We start from the raw sequence: 23,834 nt of genomic DNA, 5'->3' as shown, positions 1-23,834 counted from the left end.
TGTTTATTCTGGTTGGGAAGGGACGGAAAACGATTCAAGGGTATTTTTGGATGCTTTATCTCCCGAAAATAATTTCCCAAAGCCTAATAGAGGTATGCTTATCTTTTATTTATTTATTAGTTTAACGTAATGATTGTTATAGTCCAGAGCATACATTCTTATTAAATATATGAATTGTTCTTGTTGCAGATCAATTCTATTTGGTCGACTCTGGATTTCCTAACATGCCTGGCTATCTTGTTCCTTTCAGAAGGAACATATATCATTTGTGCGATTTTCGTGAAGGATGTGGACGTCCACGTGGAAAAGAAGAATTATTCAATTACATACACTCTTCATTAAGGAATGTCATTGAAAGATGCTTTGGAGTTTTGAAAGCAAGATTTCCAATTTTGAAATTGATGCCAAGTTATCCCATTAGAAGACAAAGATTAATTCCCATTGCTTGTTGCACTATACATAATTTTATAAGAATGCAAAATGGTGTGGATACACTCTTTGACCAATATGTTGAACAACTCGTGGACATGGATGAGTAATGGTTAAGTGTAGAGCAACAAGGTGTCAACAAAAATCAAGCAGTTGAAATGGCACAAGTTCGACAAACCATAACAAATGAAATGTGGGAAGATTACCGTAGATCTTAAAAGAATTTATCTTAAATGTTAAGCTTTTGTTAGCATTCAGACTTAAGAACTTTCATTTATATTTAATGGCATGTATTATCTTATTTATTATTTATTGTTAAATTGCAACATGATTTTTATTTCAAGTTAAATTACAAGTTCATTTTATTACTCTCAGACTCTCTCTGTTGGGTGGTCTTTAAAGTAAAAAAGATTACTATGATAAGTAAGCAGCGCTCTAAATTTTAAAAAGATAAATATTCTTTCTACAACAAATATACTTAAGAGAGTAAAACATGATACTTCCCAGAGGAAATAAACTATTTATTCTAGTTTAAATTGTTCATGTAATAGAAATTTAATATATCACATTTAAAAATTTAAAATACATTTTCCTATAATTAACTTCAATTTTTTGTTTTAAAATAATTGCTTCATTTTATAAAAAAAATCAGATTTTCACCACCATTCTGTTGTACTGCACAATGTGCTTTATTTAGAAAATTAACTGAAAATTATATTTTTCCTTGTGATCAGAAGTAGAACTTAGCCACTTGGAGATCCAAAGTTTCAAACTTCCCACAGTTGTATTTGAAGATTTCAGTGTTTGCTCCTGTAAATTGGACATCATACGATTTTATTTTGTCAATGTATTAAAAAGTGAAGCCGATGACATGTAGTAAAGTAATGACATGTATTCTCTTATTTATTATTTAGAGTTAAATTGCAACATGATTTTTATTTCAAGTTAGATTGCAAGTTCTTTTTATTAATTCTCCACTTGTTTATTTTTTGGTATTTATATAAAATAATATACATCAGTTATGAAAATAGTTCAAACCAAACGCATTTTGAGTGTTTTCATTTCCTGAAAACAGAAAATAAGAAGTCAAACCAAACATGTTTTTAGAATTCTAATATCTTAAAAATGAAAATTGTTTTCAGAAAATGAAAATGCAAACCAAACACTCCCTAACCTTTTCACTCTTGTACGGTTAGTTCACACTCCATCACTTACATTGACACCTGTTATCATGAGAATCAACCATTCACAAAAATACTCATTAGTACGTAGGTAGTCTCACTCATGAAATCAGTTTACTCAAAATGTGTTGCAACCAATCAATAATTATCTACCTCTCTATCATGCATCAAACTCAATTAAAACTATTAAATGACGAAATTTAAACTACTGAAATTAAACTACTAAAATTAGATTATCCTAAATGCAAGAATTTAAAATGAGAATAAAAGAAACCAAAACAAAATAAATAAAGACAATTAAAGAGAATTAAAGAAAAATTCTGAACACCAACCAATTAACTGTTGAACGGCTACAAGCATTATGTCATTTACAATATCTTTTATTCCTCAATGCTTCTGGATAAGGAATTCTCTGGCCTTTAGGCAGTCCAATTTGCTAATCTTTAACTAAATAATCAAACATTTGTTCTGCTTTAGAAATATTGAAAAGGTAAGGCTCATTTCTCTTAGCTTCTTTACCCTTAAAAGGTGTAAGGTAGGACAAGAATTAGGCTTCCCTTTGATTAACTCATCCGCCATTTGATCAGCAGACAAGTCATCATCAAGGTCCTCTTGCTCTTATTCCAAAACCATGGATATGGTATGAAGATTTCTCTTGCCTCTATGGAATTTTCTCTGGTCTTTCCCATTTATGAATTGCTCAACCCTAGCCACTTTGACGACTAACTATGTCAGATCTACATAGTCTTTTGTAAGCAGTCGTTCCCGTAGTTGTGTAGCCATGTTTCCAATTGTGATGGTCTTATACTTTGACTTTGGAAAATTCACATTACATTTACTCCTCATTCACTTGAATTGTTCCAAGAATTTAGTGTCTGACTCATCAGATTGTTTGGTATTCATCAAATCGACTATCGAAATGTTTGGTTGAGGGTTGTAAAATTTATCATCGAAATAAAATTCCATGTCAACCCAACTATTAATCGAATTTGGTGGCAAACTTGAATACCAAGTGAGAGCGACAATAGGAACAGTTGTAGTTGATAATAATCATTCTAACTGAATTTCCCCACATTGAGCCTTGAAATGACTAACTAGGGGTGTTTAAAACCGAATTAAACTGTTTATAAACTATCAAAACGATGCAAAAAACCAAAAATCATTTAAACTAAAAACGGCAAAAATAAAAAATCTAAAAAATCGCACATTTTTTGCAGTTTGGTTAGATTTTCGGATCTTATTATAAAAATCGAACAAAACCAAATAGACCACATATTATAATTATAGATTTTTATTGTAATAACTAATAATAAGTATTAAATAATTTATTGTTTTTCTTTATTTTATAATCAAGATGCATATTTTACTTTTATATGTTAAAAAATAGTGTTAAATATCAAGTGATGCACAAATTACTATTATTTTTTAAAAAAGAGTTAGTAATATCATTTTATATTAAAGCTAAATAGAAGTGAAGATAATAATTTTCAACTAAAATATGTTTTAAAAAAATTAATTCATTTTTAAAATAATATAGCATAATAATCATCTAAGTTTAGTTGATAGATTTTAAATTATGATAATAAATTAAAAAATGAAAAATTTGCCAAATCAAACCAAACCGCGAAAGATTGCTTTGGTTTTGTTAGGATTTAGTGTTATATTTAAATCGAACCAAACTGAACTACATTTTTATTTTATGTTTGGTTCGGATGGCTTTTTGTCTAAAATCTGAATCAAATCGAACCACGAACACCCTTATGGCTAACATGCTCCATAGTGGACTTCTCATCCTTGCTTGAGAAGGTTGAAAAATTTCGGATTTTGTACCCTTTGGATTGCCAATCCATTACGGATAGGGCTTCCTGTACACTGGCCTGTTGTCTGGCTTCAACTGCATCCAAAATGTTTACGAATTGCCTCTGCTATCATATTAGCATCTATGGTCCAAGAAACAATTATTCTTGCCTTAATCCAAGTAGGTATAGGGTTTTCTATCATACAAGTGTGTTGCTTATCAATCATTTGTGACCCTGTCATATTCTTGGGCTGCATAAAGAATGACATGAGTCATTTGCCCCCTAGTCACCAAGAGACGATGCCCTGTATATTGATGACTTAGGTCCCCCCCCCATGTCTAACCTCTTCATATGTATTCTAATGGTGACTAAAACAATAGTATGAGAGTGGTTGAAGATTTTTGTGCATTGACGTCTATCTTGATTATAATGTGGTAAACCTTATTTATATTGATTAACCAAATGTTACATTAGCTTAAACACTGCCCAAAAATCCCTAAAATCTAGGAAATCATGACTAACATCTCATAATCGTTCTATTATCCATCAAGTTGATTCATACATTCTCTAAATCGGCTTATACACTATTCAAAGTGTTTCATCTAAGTCATTTTATCATTTTACTCAATTTCAATCACGACAACCACATCCATCAGATTCCTTAGATTGACCATAGTCAATCAAGAGTTGCTGCTTCAACAACTAACTTTTTAGGCGTTAACAACATTAAATATAATTTTGTTGATAATATTTATCATCCAATGCTAAGAAAACTAAGATACATACCGGGCAAATAAAATGGATTGTTCAAACACCTTTGCTCGAATTAAGATAAGTTTACTATGTCCTTGTTAAATTCAAAATTTAACTAGAGTCATTTAGTTGAACTTAAACAAGACCTTATAATATATTGGATAAGGTTAAATCAATCTTGTTTCTTAACATTATACATCAAAACTAATATAATGTATAATTAAATTATTAAATAAAAGAAATGTATAACTAACACTAAAGTATATATATATATATATATATATATATATATATATATATATATATATATATATATATAATATTAATATAAATATAATATTCGTATCATGTATACAGATATTATCTATTAAATAAAAAATTATTATCAACATGCAAATTATTAAAAAAAACTTATATTTTTTAGAAGATTATAAAAATATCATATTGGATTGAGATAACTCGAAATATAAGCCAAGCTCACCGTCAAAATATACCGTCTAATTTCTAAGTCCTAACATGTCAAAAACATCTTAAACTAAACCAAGACAGTGAAACGGAACGGGTTCATATTCACCCTACTCCTGTTAATATGATCATTTTTTCTCTCGAAAAAATGTCATCATTTTGTTTTATAATTCAATTGAAATATATTAATTTTATACAAAAATTTATACTATTACTAAGTCCTACATTTTTATGTAATTAAAAATTATTAGATTTTGTAATGATCATTTTAAAAATTATATATAATTTGATTTATTTTGAATTCTCAGTATAAACTTTAGATTTTATTAAAATTTAATGCTTGAGCTTGATCATTGATAATAAAATTTAGTGATTAACATTTATTTTTCTCGTTTTCACATTAAAAAAAGGCTTTCAAACCTAATACATTCTTGTTATTTCTTATTTAATTTTTTCATTTAATTTTCAATAATTAATTATTTTAAATATAAAACCAATTATTATAAATAATTTGTTCATTATAAAAGTAACTGTTTGAATAATTTAAATAAAATAAATAATCTTCAAACTACTTTTTATCTAATATTTCAAACATAAAATTTATTTTATTTAATTAACTATATCTGAATCCAATCTATTATTAAAATAATTTCAAAATAAATTTCATCTAGGAGTTTGATTTTTGAATAAACAATGCATGCTAGCCATGTAACTTTCTTTGTATCATCTTAATCACATATTGTTATTTATACTAAGTTTATTAATTTTGATAATAATTATCTAAAAATTATAATAAATATGATTTTTGATTAGTTAATAGAGTAAAAAAAATTATACCTATATTATAAGACTATTAAACTTTAAATTTACATACACTGTTAGCAGAGAATTTTACATCATAAACTAATTAGAAAATATCATGATATAATTTTTAAAATAATAATTATAAAAATAATATATGATTAAATGAGGTGTAATGCACTGCAAATATATTTAATGTAAATCCTTCGTCTCTTCCTAAAAGAATTAAATCCTTAGTGTGAGTGCACACTAAAGTTTTTGGACATAACCAGCTACAAACCCATCAAATACTTATTGAAAATATAATAAATTGCTAAAAATAAAAAGAATTAAACATAAAATGGAGATGCGGGGGATCGAACCCCGTACCTCTCGCATGCAAAGCGAGCGCTCTACCATTTGAGCTACATCCCCACGTTGACACGGAAAAAGGGAGAATATATTCAAATAAAGTATAGCATTTTCCGTTTTTCAATATTAGGTTTTGGTTGCTGGTTAAGCACCTTCGATTTAGGTTATGAGATTTGAAAGGTATCGAGGGTTTTAGAGGGAATGCAATTGCAATTTAGCATATTAAGGTCATAGGTTAGATTGTTTAAAGGAAAAAAAGAAGCTTTTGTGAGTGTAACTTCAATTTCCAAGTGGGAAAATAAATACTAGCAGTTCTGTGCTTTCCGAGTATGTATAACATTAGTGTTTTCAAGGTGTTGTAGAGGAGGAACTTAGTGTTTTCACAAAAAAGGTGCCTATGTGTGCAACCATTGCACTAGGAATCAATGTAGCAACCAAGATGGGGATCATTCTTAGCATTTGTTTGGTCTCCTCTACATGGGTAACATGGCTTAGCATCCATCCCCTAGTTGACACATGCCTTGTTGAAGAACCTACAATATATGGAAGTAGAGCCAGAAAATATATATTAGGATAGCCAAAAATGTAAGTTCAATAAGCATTCAAAAGAATAATCACATAATAATATTAAACAAAATGGTCTTAATCGGTTAGTGTTTCACATTCATAATAATTTTAATTTAATGTAAACGTTAATCTTTTTTTAGGTAATCAACCGTATTTATCTTGTCTACACCAATTTTTTTTTAAAAATCGTAATTTTAGACTGATATCTTGCCTACGATATCATGCAAATATTGTGACATTTGCATATATACATTGAGCATATTGTGTATTTAGGTAAGCATGATATATGTTTAGGGGTAAATGGCATATTTAAGGGCAATTAAGCCATTTACACATAGCTATACTTTCCTAAATATGGGATATACATGCACTACTTGTATGATTTATGGATATCACAATATCTTTTTGTAATATTATAGGCATGAAATCAGCCTAAAACTTGACTACTCCGGGCTATAATGTATGAATAATATTATTTGTACTATAAATTTTACAATAATGATAGAGAAAGAGATAGAAAAAGGAAAAAAAGAGCTGTAATGAGTGATATGATAGAGAGACATAGAGATAAAGAGTTTTGTTGAATAATTTTTTGTAAAAATAATATAATTCACACATCAAGTTGATGATAAATTAAGGTATATAGAATTTAGACCTCAAGGTTGGAGTGGAATCAATTCTGACTCTCCCTCTCTCGGCATACTCTTCCAAATCAAGCTCGTAAAGTTCTTTAGTGTAACTAGGAATATGCACTTTCCATTTCCTTGCAGCAGCCACTATGACCTTGGCCATCTTAGTGAATGGACTCCCCGTGGGACTGAAATCGTCTTTTTAACATAATAATGTCAAATTCCTGCAATAATTTAATGAGAAATTCGTTTCTAACATTTATACCTCATATCATATGATTCCTTGAAAAATATAACTTAGAAACAACTTGGTTTCTTGAAAAAAACAATTTCATCAATTTAAGGAAATGACTAATTTATCATATTTTTTTTATATATTTAAGGACTAAATTTATATTTTTTGTTTCTAATTATAAGATTTTTTTAGAAATTTATTTATCTATTTACATAAAATCTGTATCTAATTTTTAGATATATTAATTATTTTTTTACACACTCATACTTAATTATTTTTTTCAAATATTGATTAAAAAAAATAAATTAATTAAGAAAATAATTTTGAGAAGATAATAGAAGTGAATTTGATCACAGTTTCGGAAGTAATTTGGGTATTTAAGTGAAATAAATGATGTTATTTTCCCCCTGAAGGCTGAAGGAGGATGAGTCCAGCGAATCTGGAGGAGGAGTGCTTGAAACTTCTGAAAGGAGAGCGAGACGAACAGCGTCTGGCTGGGCTTCTTCTGGTAACCAAGTTCTGCAAAGCTGAGGATCAGTCCTCAGTCCGTAGGGTCTACGATGCGGTTGGACCTCACTTTCTCTATCGCCTCCTCAGAACCGGTATGGCAAGCGGAGGAGGAGGCCTCAACGATAACCGGAATGCCTACTTAAGCTTATCCATCACGGTTCTCGCCACATTTTGTCGTGTTCCAGATATTGCTTCCTCGGAGGACATGCTTTTCTATATCCCCCTTGTCTTGGAAGTAATATCCACCGGGTAATGTTCTGAACTCAACTTTGTTTCATATGCTATCAGGAGATATAAGGTGGGTTGGATGATTAAGGGAGAACAAGAGGGGAAAGGTCGTGCCTTCAATCCCTCCTGCTAACTAAAAAACTAACACTTAACAACAAACATTTGCCAATAATAAAAAAAAGGGTTTCATATGCTATCAGCCTTTGTTTTGTTTTGAGCAACTGCCTTTTAATCATAGTAATTTCTCTTGTTTAGGTCTGTCTTATCTGTTCTTGAAGAATGCTATGAGTTTCTATACTTGGTGTCAGCTGCTTCTGAAAGTGGAATCGCGAGATTTTTCGAATCCGGAGGCATCAAGATACTAGCTTCTCAAATGCGTTCTCTTCACGATGGTAAGTAAGATCTCTTTGTCTGCTTCTGCATGTAATGCTTGCTTGCATGCTCCATACTGGAGCGAAACTGTTGGTCAGTTGATTAATTTTTTTTATTTTGTATTTTATATTGGGGTAATAATCTAATACAATGTATGCAAAAGTTAGGAATTGTTAGGTAACTTAAGCTGAGGCTGTATTATGTGTGCATAACTATCTGTGTGTTTGAGCTCTGGAACTGATATCTACAAGATATTGTTCCAGAAGCTGTGTACAAATTCACAAAATAAGGAAACACAAGACACTGCAGGAAATTTGAGCATCTCTCTTCCTTACACCCCAAAGTCAACCTTACTTTTTCATTTACTGGCCATCTCAAAGTTTACCATTATATCTATGTAGAGTTAATCAATTTTTTTCCGCACCTGGGGATTTTATTTGGTGTCTCCAAGAATTTGTCTATCTAGATATTTCATTGTATACAATTCAGTAGGATTAATATTTCCATTCTTCTTTATAGTAACTACCTTTCTAGTGCCATATATATACACATCTACTAACATGTGTATTATGAACTTCTGCTCCTAATTGTTGTTTATGCATCATAATTCACAATAGTTAAACACTATGCAGGTTCACATCTGATGGAATTATCTTTTAAACTTTTGCAATTGATTCTGGGTAGGACGTCCTCGGACATAATTCAGAATAATGACTTATCTGAAATCTCAGTTATTGTAAGTGTACTTTATTAATATTTCTATTTTGTAGTTAATTTGTTCTCATTTTGATTGGCTAATCTTGCATCTTGGTGAAGCAATATTTTTTGACATGTCTCTCTACAGGTGGCAGCAATAGCAAGGCAGTTTGCTGTCTTGCACAATTCCTTGAAATTTGAAGCTCTCCACCTACTAAATGCCATTCTTTCCTCAAAAGATTCAGTATGTCATCTTGTCGTACTCTGTTTCCTTCAGTCATGCTTTTTATGGTGTAGTGATATTCTAATATACTTGATGATGAAAGCTCTTTTAAATTGATATATGGCACTGGAATTTGGTATATATGGGGTTGTTGTCTCTTTACTGATATTTATCCAATTTACTCCTGGATAAGAAATTGGATGTTGTTCCCCATATTTGACTCATCTCTCTACAGTGTAAATCTAGTGCATTTGCTTGTTAAAATATTGGCTAAGATATGTTTTTTGTCCCTAATTTTAGTTGCTTTTGGTCCCTATTAAAAAACATTCATTTTTTTTTTATCCCTAAAGAATTTTCTGTTACCAACTTTAATCCTTTTGTTAAGTTGGACTAATAGAGTACACTATAGGTAATTCAATTGGGAGAAAATCTAGAATCTACTGCATATTTCCGGAGTTCCAATGCCTTAATAAGTTTCTGGGCATTTAGATGCCATATATTTACAGCTTGTGTTTTATCCAAGTTTTAGCTTGTGTTTTGGCTGAGAATCCCCGTGGTGAAAGGAGACAAAATGTTCTACGAAGAGAGAGAGAGAGAGAGAGAGATGAATTGGGGAAAACATTGTGATTTAGGGTTTTATTCAATTTAAGTGGGTGTTGTGTGCAAGTCATGTTATTTTATTTATGTACACATTGATTCATTACCTTGCAATTGACTACAAGTTCTCCGCATTTTCAGTCACAACTTCGTGATGCCTTCCGATTACTTCCTCAAGATAGCTGGTCACCCAATATACGCATTGGTATAATGGCTATTTTGCAGAATCGTGTTGGTATGTTGAGAGAATTTGCTTAATTATGTGAGCAATGCTATTTTACCTTTTATTTCAGTTTCTCTTTCTCTGTATTAGGTAGCAGTTAGTTAGGATAGATTAGTTACCCATTAGTTAGTTAATTAGTTAGCTGTGAGTTGTCTATAAATAAGAAGGGGTTGAGAGGGAGAGGGGTTGTCTTTCGATTTGGGAAATGGGAAGTCTTTGGGAGAGAACCAGGTCTCTCGAATACCAAGAAGTGTGACATTTTTTTTCTCTCAATATTCATTAAGGATCATTTCTGTCTACAATCTGATCCAGTTTCTGTCACTTTGTTCCTTCATTAGGTTCCTTGAAAGCTGTAATTTTGGTCCTTTGATCTTGCATAGTACATACTGAACGGTTCAAGTCAGCAGGCTTTGTTATGTAAGCAAGACTGGTGGTGGTTTAATATGGGTTTACTCACCATATAAAAAGAAGGTTGGGATTATTATTAAACTATAAGAGGGATGAAAGAAAATTTGTGGATATAAGGGGGAAAAGGAAAAGGATAAACTGGTGTTTAAAGAAAGGTGGTTAATACTATTAAGATATAATTCTAGTTTTACATAAGCAATCACAGTAATTGAGGAAAAATTGAGAATTTAGATGAGGTGGTGTTGAGATAGACAAAGGTGAAAAGATATAGTGAACCTAAAGGAGTGTATTAAAAACTTGCTATATATTTGGTTTAACATTAGCAACAACATCATAGCTGGTAGGGATGGTATGGGATTAAGTAGCTATATGAAATAAGTCATACAAAGTGAGTATTGTTCTGATATCTATGACAAATACTACTATTCTTCTCTGACAATGAAACTGCACAATTTATGGACTAACTCCTGTTCTCATGTCTGAAACGTTAGTTTAAATAAGGTGGTTTGTTTGAGGGAAAAATTGTGGATTAAAAGACACTTCCTCTTTGCACTTTCACATAGATAATCTGAAATTTTGTAGAAATAACAATTGTCCTTATCTTACACTAATGCATTATGGGTTTGAGTTAAAACAATAAAACACCAAGCTATATGAATCTCTTAATTTGTTATTCATGTGCAGCACCTGCTGAAAGGTTGCAGGCTCTCATTTTAGCCGAGTCTATGGTTTCCATGTATGGAGAAGATTGGTTGATTGGCCAAGTAAGCACAAATGATGCACTAGATCCAGCTCCAGCTGACATGTAAGCTGTGCTTATTAATGTTAACTTTTAAGTAATCTACATGTGTGCTTATTGCTTTGTTTTCTCACCTCTTTCCATTTAGGTGCTTGTTGCTTGTCTTGGAGCAGTCAAGGGTTGAAATTGCTGTTCTTCTGAATGAGTTGGCGTACTTAAAATATGAAGCACCTCAGGATACTTCTGCCACAGCTGAAGCAATTTTTTCAAAGCGACATAATGTGGCTGTTGCTTACTCCTTGGTTGAGAGGATAATAAAATTAATATCAAATGTTGAAGGAAATGATGGTATATTCAAATACACTCAACTCACGTGGCCTTTAAATTCTGTTTTTCCATTTTTATGAAAAATGTAGTAACATTGAAAATGATTCTTCTGCTCAAATTCAGTCCACTTGGCCTTCAATTATGATCATACTGTTGAAACTATAGGGACTTAGACAAATGGAAAAAGAGATAAAGTGACTACATTGATGTGATATGATATTATGAAATATTTTCTAGATATTTTAACACGTTATGTAATGCCGTTTCACATTTTTTGGCTACAAACAACCATTTGAATTTTTTTCTTTTAAAAAAAGATAAATTTGGGCAGGAGGGGTTATTCTCAATTCTTTTATCTGTTGTGTGGTGATTAATATCATTGGTTTTTGGTTGACTAGTGTTTTTCAGTAGCTGTTTTGGAACATATATGGGTGAGAATATGAATACATGAATTTGAAGTACTTTTCAAATGATAGTATGGGATTTCCACAATAGTGCAATTTTTAATTATGCTGGTTTAGTTGTCTATACTCCTTTATCTTATATCAAACAATCATTGTCAACTACTCAACTGCCAACTATGTGGATACTATTTGGAATTTTGGATTTTGCTTATATTTTCATTTTGATTGCTTGAGAATGTGATACTCATCTCACATTTTGAAACTGTTGATGATACTGTTGCAAGAGGAGTGCTAGCAACACACTCTTTACCACACTCCTCCATACACACTCTCTTATTGGCTTAAACAATAAAATGTATTGAAAGCTACAAAATAAGGCGAGTCATCAAATAAGATGTGGGACCCACTGAATTTTGTGATTTCCAATAAATTTCAACCAAAGTAGAAGCATTTCTCCTGTTGGAAACTTGTCTTTGTGGGTAATTTCTTATGAATTGGGTATAATGCTTCTACATCATACTCTTTTTATAGGAAACCTCCTTGATGAAGGCACATTGACAAAGCTGATTCACCAACTGAATGAGACAATTGCTGTTGTACTAGAGTATTTAGAAGATGCAAAGGTAATTCGATTATTAATTGTTTAATCTAATTTTAAGTTTTTAACGTTTAATATTGGTAAGAATCATTGTTGGTATCAAGAGTTAGGATTAGGTTACTGGGAATGTATGGCCTGGCTCATATGTAACTGCATTATACTGCACTCATATCCTAGTAGTATATACAAGGGGACTGTGGTATACAATTCATTCCGTTACAGTATTTTTTTCCTATTCTCTTTACCCTGTTTATAAACATATAGTAGCAAAGTATAATGGTGAAATTGTACAGGAACATGGGCAAAAGAAAGGAGATGATTTACTTGCTTCAGTGCGAATTATTGGGAGGTATGATGCTTTACTGTTGCTCCCTTTGCATTACTTGCATTGCACTTGATGGATTAGTGCAAGGTGATGTGTCAACATTTCTATGATCCATTGAATGGTTTATTTCTATTCATATGTGGAACAGTGGAACACATTTTTCATCTTTCATATATTGATGTGGCATTTGTTGTATGGAAGTTTTAACAATGATAGACCATTTTAACATGTATATTATTCATGCTTTGACTAAACTTTTGTTATACCAACAAAATGTTCTATCAGGAAGAGACATGCCTATTTGATTTATTTTTTAAAAGCTAATTGGAAATTGCATAGAGCGTCATAAGCTAATTTAGATGGATGTTTTTTTAATTTCCATCCCCATCTTCCAAAAGGAGGTACTTTTGTTCAAGGACCAACTTTCTAGAAGCAGGCGCAGGTCTAACAGTGGTTTTATAGATAATACACCCTTCACTGAATAGAACTTTTGCTTGAAGTGTACACCTTGATAGCACATCAAAGATTGGAGGTTCACAAGTCATGAAAAGATTTTCTTTGAACTTATATTGTTTTCTGATAGCATTCTTGCATATTTGATGCATAAAAACATGGTAGGAGGTTTGAAACTTAGTTGAGTTTTTATCCTTTATTTATTTATAAATAAATACTTTTCAAATATTTAAGTTTAAACTTAGAGAGGAAAGATTATGAACTTTTTTCAACATGTTTGTTTCAGCTATCTTGCAGAAGCACCTGTAGCATGCAAGGAGAAGGTTCAAGATCTTTTAGGGTATATGCTTTCTCTTGAAGGTGAAGATGAACAAAGGTAGAGGATTATTGCTAAAACATTCTTTTTTGTGTGTGTGGTGGGGGATGGTATTTTGGAGTATGAGTAGCTTTTGCTTAATTTACTTCTATGTTACAGGCCCTTCTACGCTGTTTGCTTTCTGCTACCTATGTTGTCTCAAATTACTATGGAGATTGAAGGATGCAAAGCTTTGGCTTCATGTAAAGGACTTGAGGCTGTAAGTTATTTCTTGTTCCAATTCTTATATTTTTTATTTTACATTCTTTATTTCTCCTCCCTTTTTTCTGCTAATTTCTTTTAAAGGTGGATCCGTAGGTGTAAATCAACAAGATTCTAATGATTGGTGTATAGTTTAATTTAATATTCTAGCATTCTTTTACATTTGTTGCAATTATGTCATTCAATAACATTATTAACAAAGCAGTTTTTTTGTTTGGCTAAATATATTGGATATATTTGTAGGTTTTAGATTGCTTCAGTAAATTAGTTGGGTCACATGCTTTTCTGGTTGAGGATAATGGTTGCATCTTTATGGCATGTGATACAATAATGAATCTTTTATTAAAGGTGAGTTTCTTATCATAAATCAGCCTTATTATTCTATATTGGTTTTGGTTGTGCAAAATCTTGACATAAGTTGCACCTTTTTTACTCTAGAAAGACAAAGTTCAGATAAAGTTGGATGTATCAGCTATTGTTGATCTTCTTAAAGTGTTGGCTCATTGGTCAGGTACCATACTTGTTAGCAGCCATTAAAATGAGTGTTTTTATTGTGCTCCATTATGTCATCATATTCTTTTCTTTTTCATCTACTTGTTTGCATATGCATGTTTAAAAAATGACACCTGCTCTTGTGCAACTGTATTAGCATGTATCTATAAAAGCATGTATTTGCATGTTTTCATCTACTGTTGATTTTAACATTAATTCTTAATATGTATTTTGCTTATTACTTTTTATATTGAATTGACTGTATGGATTAAAACATGTGTCTTAACTTAGTTATTGAAACATTGCTTGTAGAAAACACTGATGAAATGTCAAGTATGATGATGGCTTCAAGCATTTGTACACTGATATTTGATTATACATCAGAAGAGGCTCTTTTAAACTGTCCAGATTTCGACTATAGAACTCTTAGCAGTCTTTATCTTCTCATTGCAAGATGTCTGGCATCATCAGAACAGGTGAATTGTAAATTCCCTTTCATTACTAATTTGTAAAGCAATTTGTGAAATAAATTTGGTTATAGTTGTTTTGTTGATTCCAAAGATACCCATGCGGTTGCACAATATTTGTAGGAATCAGACATAAATAATTAGTTTTAGCTTCACTGGTATGCCTTCTCCTGTTTATAAAAGTAATATTTCTTAAAATAATTGATTTGTTATCTCCCGTTCGCCAACATCATCGTTTCTGCCATATTTATCCTTATGTTGTGTGACTTTTCACTCCAAATAGTACAACTGTTGTGTAGCAATCTTTGGTGATATGATCCTTTGACTATTGAAATTCTTTGGTTTATCTTTATCTCCTTATTGTTTCATCACATCAAATGCATTTAATGTGACCTAATGTTTTCAGTTTTTCATAAGAATTGTAAAAGTTGCCATCCTGTCTGCATGAGGTCAAGTGTCATTACTAAACCGTTTTTTTCCTGTCAAATTTAAATACAGCCACATCATTACTTTGTGCATCAAAATGAAGAAATTTTTTATATAATTTGTGCATAATTCTGAAGTATTTACCCATCTATTATTTGGAGTCACTAATCAAGACAAGAATAATATCCATATCTTGTTCTAACTCTGACTCAAGATATCAAATTGATTATTATTGGCCTCGGATTTCTTCTGACAGTTAATTTTAACTGAACTGTTGTTCCTCTGTTTTGTTGAACTTTGTTAGTGCTTAGCTCTACTGAGTGTTTAAAAGGTTGGCTAAGATTTTGTTAAAACATAAGCACTTAGACAATGAAGGAAAGCTGGAGTTGCTGCACATGATGTCCAACGTGATGTCAAGGAATGAGATCGGGCTGCACAATGCACAAGGCAAGATAAAATGTCAAATGAAGAATTGAAGTTGCAGGATCCACGATGTCGGATACAATGTCTTGACATCCTGCCCGAGAATATTGGAGTTGCTGTACAATGCAAGATAAAAGTCAAGTGCAGAAGTGAAGCTGCAGGATCCACGATGTCGGACACGATGTCCTGACATCCGGCCCGAAAATACTGGACATATAAATCTGTTATATCTTTAACAGATTATTGTGCAGTTAGCAAGAGATTAGAAGATCTATCTTTAGGAACGAATTAAAAGATAATTAAAGTTCGAATTTCAAAGAAGAAGAGTTCGTTCAGGGATTAAAGATTAAAGATTAAAGATTCAAACTAAAAGATCAAAAGTTATCTTTTAGTTCTTTAACTGCAGATTTTTTCAGAAGAAGATAGATCTCCTCCAGCACAAGCCGTTGCAGCCCAGAAACGCAAATTGCTATATAATCATGGAGGCTGCACGAGTTCTGTACCAAGTCCGGGATTGAAGAGTTATTTTGTGAGTTTTGGGACTTGAGTCTTTTGTGAGCCACCTTGATGGTACCCTAGCATCAAGTGTTGGACCTATGTGTGTAGAGTTGATCTCTTGTGTCTAGAGTTGATCTCTAGTGTGTAGAGTTGATCTCTTTTGTTCAGAGTTGATCTCTGGTGTGTCTTTGACTTAATTGTAAACACAGGAGTGTGAGTGAGAGGGAGTGAGCGGAGGTTCTCATATCTAAGAGTGGCTCTTAGGTAGAGATCGCACGGGTAGTGGTTAGGTGAGAAGGTTGTAAACAGGGGCTGTTAGACCTTGAACTAACACTATTGAGAGTGGATTTCCTCCCTGGCTTGGTAGCCCCCAGATGTAGGTGAGGTAGCACCGAACTGGGTAAACAATTCTCTTGTGTTATTTACTTGTTTAATCTGTTCATACGGACACATATAATCTGCATGTTCTGAAGCGTGATGTCGTGACATCCTGTACGACATCTGTCCCCTGGTATCAGAATTTCAAACTTGATATCTAGTTCTAGCATCTCATCTACTAAAACTTTATTATTTGCGAAAAACATATAAAAAAAAGTTAATTTGAACTACGCATAGGCACATACATTATACTTATCCGCCTTATTGAACTACATGCTGACAACTATTTACTTTTCATGACCAAACCGACTTTGGTCTTCTAGAAAGCTTATTGCTTGCCTCCTTCCATCGATCCAATTCTGGTTTTTAATTACTTCTTGAAGTTTACTGAAGCCACACATTTGATGTTAACACTAAGCAGTGGACTAGATATTTTTATTTTGGTGATAATTAACACCTGGTTGTTTGTTATAATCTGTTGCAGGATACTAAAGTGGATATGGATCTTTCTGAGATTGTCTCTTCTGGTAATTATATTTACTGTATGCTAGTTATTAGAGCACTAAAGGCTTTTTGAGGTAGTTGCATTTTCTAACTCTCTTTATGCAGGCTTCTCTCGATGGGCTCATCGGTACCCCCACATCAGAGACGCTGTCAAGAACTAATTTTGATCCTCTCGATCTGGATTAGTTAGAGATGGATACTTTCAACTTCCAAGGTAGCATCACAAAATTCACTGCGTCAAAGATCTGTTTAGTTTGGTTTATAATAATGAGCTTAATTTTAATTCATAAACATCTTTTACATTATTATCTGATTTCTTGTTGTTACAACATTAAATTACCAGGTATTATCATTGTTGAAGTGAACTAATGATGTGCCAAATACATGGAATTGGAAAAAGACTACCTATCAGAGGATTGAAGCTCATGGTTACAAATCAATGCCTTTAGATCGCATCCCTCCTTGCCCATAACCGGTTAAAAAGGGACACAGACCTTTTGTTACAAGTAGGAAAAACCATGGTCTCCACATATTGTGAACATACTATGAGAAATTTGAATACGGAGACTTGTGACGCTTGTTAAAAAAAAAGAATTTGTTCGTTTTAGCACAGGATAGAAAAATAAATAGTCGTCTGTATATCCAAACTGTTTGTACCATTATTTTCCGTTAGGAGATATAGGTTTTAGATAACATTTTAATCCATGTTTTTCTTATTAGATTTTGGTCCCTAATTTCTTTTTTCTTTTGGTATTGATTTATAATCTTTATGCATTCACATTTTTTCTATTGATTTTGGTCCCCTATTCTTAGTCATTTGACATTTTAACTTGTTTTTTTTTTTCTTTATGAAACATCTTATTCATTCTTAATGAGTTAAAAATCGACTTCTTCCTTCTCACTCACACACACTCGAGTATAAACATTCAACGTCCCACAATTTGTGGGATAACACAAAAATAATTTTATCCCACAAAAGTAGAGGTGATTATTTGTTATTTTGCTTTCATCATGAAAATTTAATTAGTTATTTCCTATCATGAATATAATCCAAGCACATTAATTAACTAAAAGGTGACATAAAATTATGTTACAGAATCAAAAGGATTCATGTGGATTTCGAGATCCATGGTGGGAACTGGTAGTCATGGCGGGAGATTCGGCGGCACATGGTGGGAATGTTGGAGTTGTCGAAGGGGAGGTGGCTGACAAGAAGGTTGTAGAGGATGATATTGCAGGATTAGGTGTTAGCTTTTGAGCCGTTGTAGCTGACACGTCTAAGGATCTTTGGTACGGTGATGTGGTGATGCTTGGTGATGGTGGTGGTGGCCACGGCTGCGGCCGCAATACTTCCATTGTCGGGGGAAATGAAAATGAATTACAATAATGCCAACCAACAAACACAAAGTGTGTGTATTTGTAAGATTGTGGAATGTTGATTTTATAGCGTTTCAAAATTTGTTCATTTTTCTTAAATTCTCATTTTTTTCCCTTGGCAGTTGGCTTCTAGTAGTTGGTTGGACTTCACCCTTCCCAATGGCCAACACCCTTCCCAATGGCCAAGTATTTGAGGAGTATCACTATTTTCTCAATCTCATTTCCTAACATTAAATGCATATAAATTAAAACATATTTAATATAAATAAAATATTATTATATTTAAATTAAAAAATATTTATTTAACACTCTTTCCATTTCAAAATTATAGATATTTAAAGTTAATGCACATTCATTAAGAAATATTAATCAATAAAATTTTAGACTAAAATATCTATATTTAATCATGTTAGAATCATCATTAATAATGAATATTTTGATAGTGGAGAGTTTAGAAACAATGTTAATTGAATATTCTTATTAATGAGTGGTTAGTTATTGATATCTATCTTGGATAATAAAAAATATTTAATGCATTATATAATAATTGTAAATAAGGGTATAATTGGAAAAATAATTGTAAAAATCACATTAATTAGACTTTGATCTTTTAAAACATTTATTGTTTTAGGAAGAAAAAAAACAACTAAAAGGTCAAAACAACTACTAAGTTGAACTTCATCCAAAGGATTTACTTCGAGTATGGATTCTTTCTTAGCTAACATAAGAATTTCGATTATGATATAACTTCAAAATGCTCATTAGAAAGGTTCCTCAAAATGACATTGCCACCTATAATGACATAACAATTATCATCTTTGTTTGCTTCCTCTAGAAGTTTGTCAATTAAGTGGGCTCCACTTCAATGGTCTTCTTTAGAGCTTTAAGAGGTCATCAAGTAGCATCATGAAGTCAAGTTGAAGTCTTCCAAGTTAGAGAAACTCGAGCCAAGATCTATGTGTGAGAAATCTACCGTTGTTGTTTTAACCCTCTCAATAGAGAGTGACCTACTTCCGTAAAAGCCTGTAAATTGATATAGATCTAAGATAATGATATTGTAATTTCCTGAGTGGAAACCCTCTTGTGAGGAGAAATCTTTATCTGTGCAATCAAGACACAAAGACCATTTGTTGTTGAAAGTCTAGCAAGTGACCGTCAAAGGTTGTAAGTGGTGTAGCTAGTCTAGTTGTGGCTAGGTGTGAAGTCTAGTATGGTTGCTTGCAGATTGTTAAAATCCAGTGGTTTGTTGGTCCAATAGTGGTTGGTTGTGTTAGTGAAATCTCATCTTGAAAGGTGAAGGCTAGACATAGTCCAATCATTATCTTCTTCCTTTCTCTTTGCACTGATTTTGAACTATGATTTGTTAATTGGTTTTTACAAGTCTTTAAGTCAAGCTAACTCTTTTATAAAGGAACTTAGACCTATATCTTTTCATCACAGGTTTCCAACTAAACACATCATTCAAAATAGAGTTTTGAACTACTAAAATCTTTTTCCATAACCGTTTGCATTTTAGTTTTGAGATTAGAATAATTTTTCATTCTGAAATCATTTTCTGAACTTAAATCAAAAGACTTTTTATTTTACAAAAAAGAATCAAAGTTTGTGAAAAACACAATTCAACCTTCATTCTTATAGTATTTTTGTCACTTCATTGTCCCTTAACTTATTTTTTGGTTCTAACTTGGTCCCTTAATTTTTAAATGTTCTAAAATTGTTCCCTTACTTATTTTATTAATTACATGTTTATCATTTTCGATTTTCAATCATGATTTTGAATTTTTTTATTGATTCAATACTTGAAATTTGTCTTATTAGATTCATCTACATAGAAACTATGATAACTAATGATGAGACCAAACATGAATGTAAAAAAAAGTGAAAATTGCATGAAAAGTGAGTCCCATAAATAACTAAAAAACTAAAAAAAAAATATATTCTTTCTTGTGAGACTCACTTTTCACACAATTTTCATCATGTTTAGGGTCCTTTTTGTGCATACATTAGTTGATTTTCATATTTTTCATGTTGGTGAATTGAATAGGTCAAGTTTCATGTTTTGAATCATTAAATAATTCATAATCCCGATGAAAATAAAAAAATAATAAGTGTTTTAAAAGGACACACGTGTTATTAATTAAATAAAGAATCATTTTAGAACTTTTAAATATTAAGAGATCAATTTTAAAAAATAAATAAATTAAAGAATATTATTTTATTTTAGTTTTATTTCCTTTTAGTCTTTATCATATACTATCTCCATACCTAATTATAAGATTCTTTTAAGAAATCTATTTTTTCTCCTTTATTATTAAGTGTTTGCATTTGTGTAATCTCGCTAAATTCGTTAACCTCAAGTTTGTGTTATCTTCTCGTTGAACTCTTCTTCTGGAAATATCTTATCTATCTTTTTTTATAAGATATCTTATCTATTAAAAATCTATTTTGTTGTTTTGTTTGTATTGGTTTGATACAATAAGGAAAAAATGTTTAATTCGGTAAGGATGAAGGACAACTAAGATTAATTGGAAAATGATTTTAATTTTCTCCAATCTTGCTATACCTAAGTAAGCTTTGCTTTGCAAGGAAGAGGTGACTTATGTTTAACAATGATAACATTTAGTTTATTGATGAAAACAATACTTACATAATGTTTAACAATGATGTTGATTAAAGGGAAACGAGCCATCTAAGGTCCATGTCTTATGAATACCAGAAAAATGTATTAGGAATAAACTAGTTTCATAGAAGAGATGAATTACAATTTAGTTCTATTGCACATCAGCAATGAACAAACCTCATGGCATTTGCTAGTCTTCTGAGAATTCCTTAGTTATTGCAATGATAATTGAACTAGTAACTCGCTTATAATTTCGGTCTAAGCATATGGGGCCCTGTAAATAATCTGAGCTCAACTCACTGATTTACTGATGAAACGAAAAGTGAATGACGCATATTTATCAAACACTTAAAATTACATATCTCTAGATATAATATCAACGTGCTTATTTGATTGTTATTCACTGAACTTCTATTATGAGAAATTCACAACTACTGTTTAAGTTCCATTACCACCTAAAAACACAAGCGGAACGTACTATTAGTCTATTATAAGGAAATTCATCTCATCAACATCTGAAATTATTTACTTTATTCTAACCCACGTTAGAGGAGGTAAATCCACCCCCATTATAAGATAAAAATTGTGGAAGAACACATGAGTATCACTTTTCTAAGAATAAAAAGCTGAAGAATAATTCTTAAATGCCTATGCCAAATATGGAAATATCATATTTCTAGGTCACTATTTGAAGAATAATTTTACATAAAAGAACTAATATAAATTTATGAAAATAGATTATGATTCTCATAAACTCTTGATCAAATATCTCCACGAATATAACTATAAAGTTAATCCTTAACTTTGTTGGAGCCATTTAATTTTATTTTTGCTGATATATAGAATCACAACACAACACTATTCATAAGAGACTAAAAACAAGTTTTTTTTTTAAAGTACATAAAAAAATTGTTTGCTTAAAAGAAAAGAGAATTTTGTTGATTCTTTTTTTATCTACATATACATCAGTGAATTAGTATCAATGGCCATATCACAATGTGTGTTTAGATTAAATGGGATGATATAAAATTTTAAGGACTAAAAATAAGATTTCATGAAAGGATGGAGATTAAAAAGATATTTATTAACATTGGTCGATAAATAAGCTTGTAGTTAGAGATATAATCCCCGGGTCTGTCGGTCTATTGGGAATAATAAACCCTTTCTGAATATCCGAATGAACTGGTTGCTGAGGATATTATAAGTTGAAGAAGGAGGTGCAAGAAGCAATTTGGATATAACAAAGTAGATTGGGCTAAGAACAGAAAGGCAGTCAAGGTGTTAGCTATGAGTGTTGTTTGGTAGAGTGTTGCTAGGTGCATCCAGCATTATTGTCGGTGCACCCATCAAAGCTATTAAATGCCAAAATTGCCCCTGCTTGTTTTTCTTCTTACGGATCAAGGTGATCCATACGTTGATCCGTAAGACACTTACGGATCAACTTGATCCGTAAGCGTTTTACGGATCAATGTACGGATCACCTTGATCCGTAAGAAGAAAAACAATTTATTAATTAGTTTGTTATATATAGAAATCTATTTTTTTAGTTGAGATTCTTGTAATTGAAAACGATTATGCAATACATGAATTCAAACAGTACATTAACTTCAACATAGTCGAATGAAATTAAATTTCCATCAAATACTACAACTAACTAACTCATGCTAATTTTGCGACAAGGACAACTCGTCTTCCATTTGCGGTAAAGGTTTACTGAAAATAACTAAAATTTCTGTTGGCCCAATCTTTTTCCAGTAGTTAGACTCAATGAGCACCTTCATCACGTCCTCGTTGGTTTTGAGTTCAATTATTTCAAATTTTATAACTTTTTCTGAATACTCATGGTGACTTGGTTTCCGAAAAAACAATCGCGTTACCATTTGTGTTTCATCAACACCATAAGGGGGAATCCCACGAGGCGCAACTTGTTTGATCAAATCCTTCAGTTCATCCATGGTACATCGGTGGGAATGTCAAAGTTTTTGGGATTTTTTCCTGTGAACGAGTAACCAACAAACTCATTTTGGCGTGACATGTTCCACCTCCCATTGTAATATAGCAGGGCATCATGAGTAGGGGTCATAGTAGTTTCAAGTAAGTTTAAAATACCATCTGGGGTTCTAGCAATGCTACATAATAACTTAATCGGACCAACAAACGAAAATTCATGATTACACATTAACATTGTGTTAACATCAGCATCATCTTTCAGTTGCATACATTGAAACCGAAATTGATTACCTGCATACGTGAAAGGCTGCCGGTAGTAAATTTCATCCAAAAATTGCTTGTCGGTTAGCTTAAGGGTATTGTGTATTCTAGTTTTTAACGTTTGAAAATCACACCCGTTAGGTACTCGAATGGGAACTGGAGTGGAAGCTTGGAAGGAAACACCACTGTCGTTGTGAAAAATGGATCCACTTGGAAAAATAAAACTTAATGTGGAGTTCACAACTGTCTGACTGCTTGTCTCTCCCAAGAATGCCATAATTTTTTGTAAGACTTGGGTTGATACTGAAACTTGTGCTTTCTTACAAGGTTAGGTTGTGCCATATATATAGATGAGTTTTAATATTAGTGCTGCATTTTTTTAAGATTGAAAATACGCATGCACATGCTTTCTGTATGTGTTGTCAACTACACGAATGACATGACATGCTTTAGCTTGCATCAGATCTGCATGTGTAGTCATGCTGTGCAAGGTCCTTTCACGCGCTTTATGTTAATCCAGACAACAATTTATCATACACGGTTTTCCA

The 23,834-nt window shown here is 31.9% G+C and overlaps 1 protein-coding gene and 1 non-coding gene across 2 annotated transcripts; one reads left to right on the top strand and one right to left on the bottom strand.

Moving 5' to 3' along the window:
• Nucleotides 1-5,769: 5,769 nt before the first annotated feature.
• Nucleotides 5,770-5,842, bottom strand: TRNAA-UGC (transfer RNA alanine (anticodon UGC)). Its single transcript has one exon. It is a non-coding gene; the product is annotated as a tRNA-Ala (tRNA).
• A 1,734-nt stretch (nucleotides 5,843-7,576) lies between these two features.
• Nucleotides 7,577-17,797, top strand: LOC100815333 (neurochondrin). The gene is made up of 17 exons (XM_003518993.4): nucleotides 7,577-7,969; nucleotides 8,204-8,340; nucleotides 8,953-9,056; nucleotides 9,165-9,260; nucleotides 9,978-10,071; nucleotides 11,152-11,272; nucleotides 11,355-11,554; nucleotides 12,469-12,560; nucleotides 12,829-12,884; nucleotides 13,600-13,689; nucleotides 13,789-13,888; nucleotides 14,134-14,238; nucleotides 14,329-14,401; nucleotides 14,695-14,858; nucleotides 17,059-17,101; nucleotides 17,184-17,292; nucleotides 17,422-17,797. The coding sequence occupies exons 1-16, from the start codon at nucleotides 7,635-7,637 to the stop codon at nucleotides 17,237-17,239; spliced, it is 1,866 nt and encodes a 621-aa protein (XP_003519041.1). The 5' UTR covers nucleotides 7,577-7,634; the 3' UTR covers nucleotides 17,240-17,292; nucleotides 17,422-17,797.
• The last annotated feature ends 6,037 nt before the right edge of the window (nucleotides 17,798-23,834 follow it).

This window comes from Glycine max, chromosome 2, assembly GCF_000004515.6.
Source record: "Glycine max cultivar Williams 82 chromosome 2, Glycine_max_v4.0, whole genome shotgun sequence".
In the NCBI taxonomy this organism is placed as follows: Eukaryota; Viridiplantae; Streptophyta; class Magnoliopsida; order Fabales; family Fabaceae; genus Glycine; species Glycine max.
The sequence above is the reverse complement of the archived record's forward strand: the minus strand, read 5'-3'. Positions and strand labels throughout refer to the sequence as shown.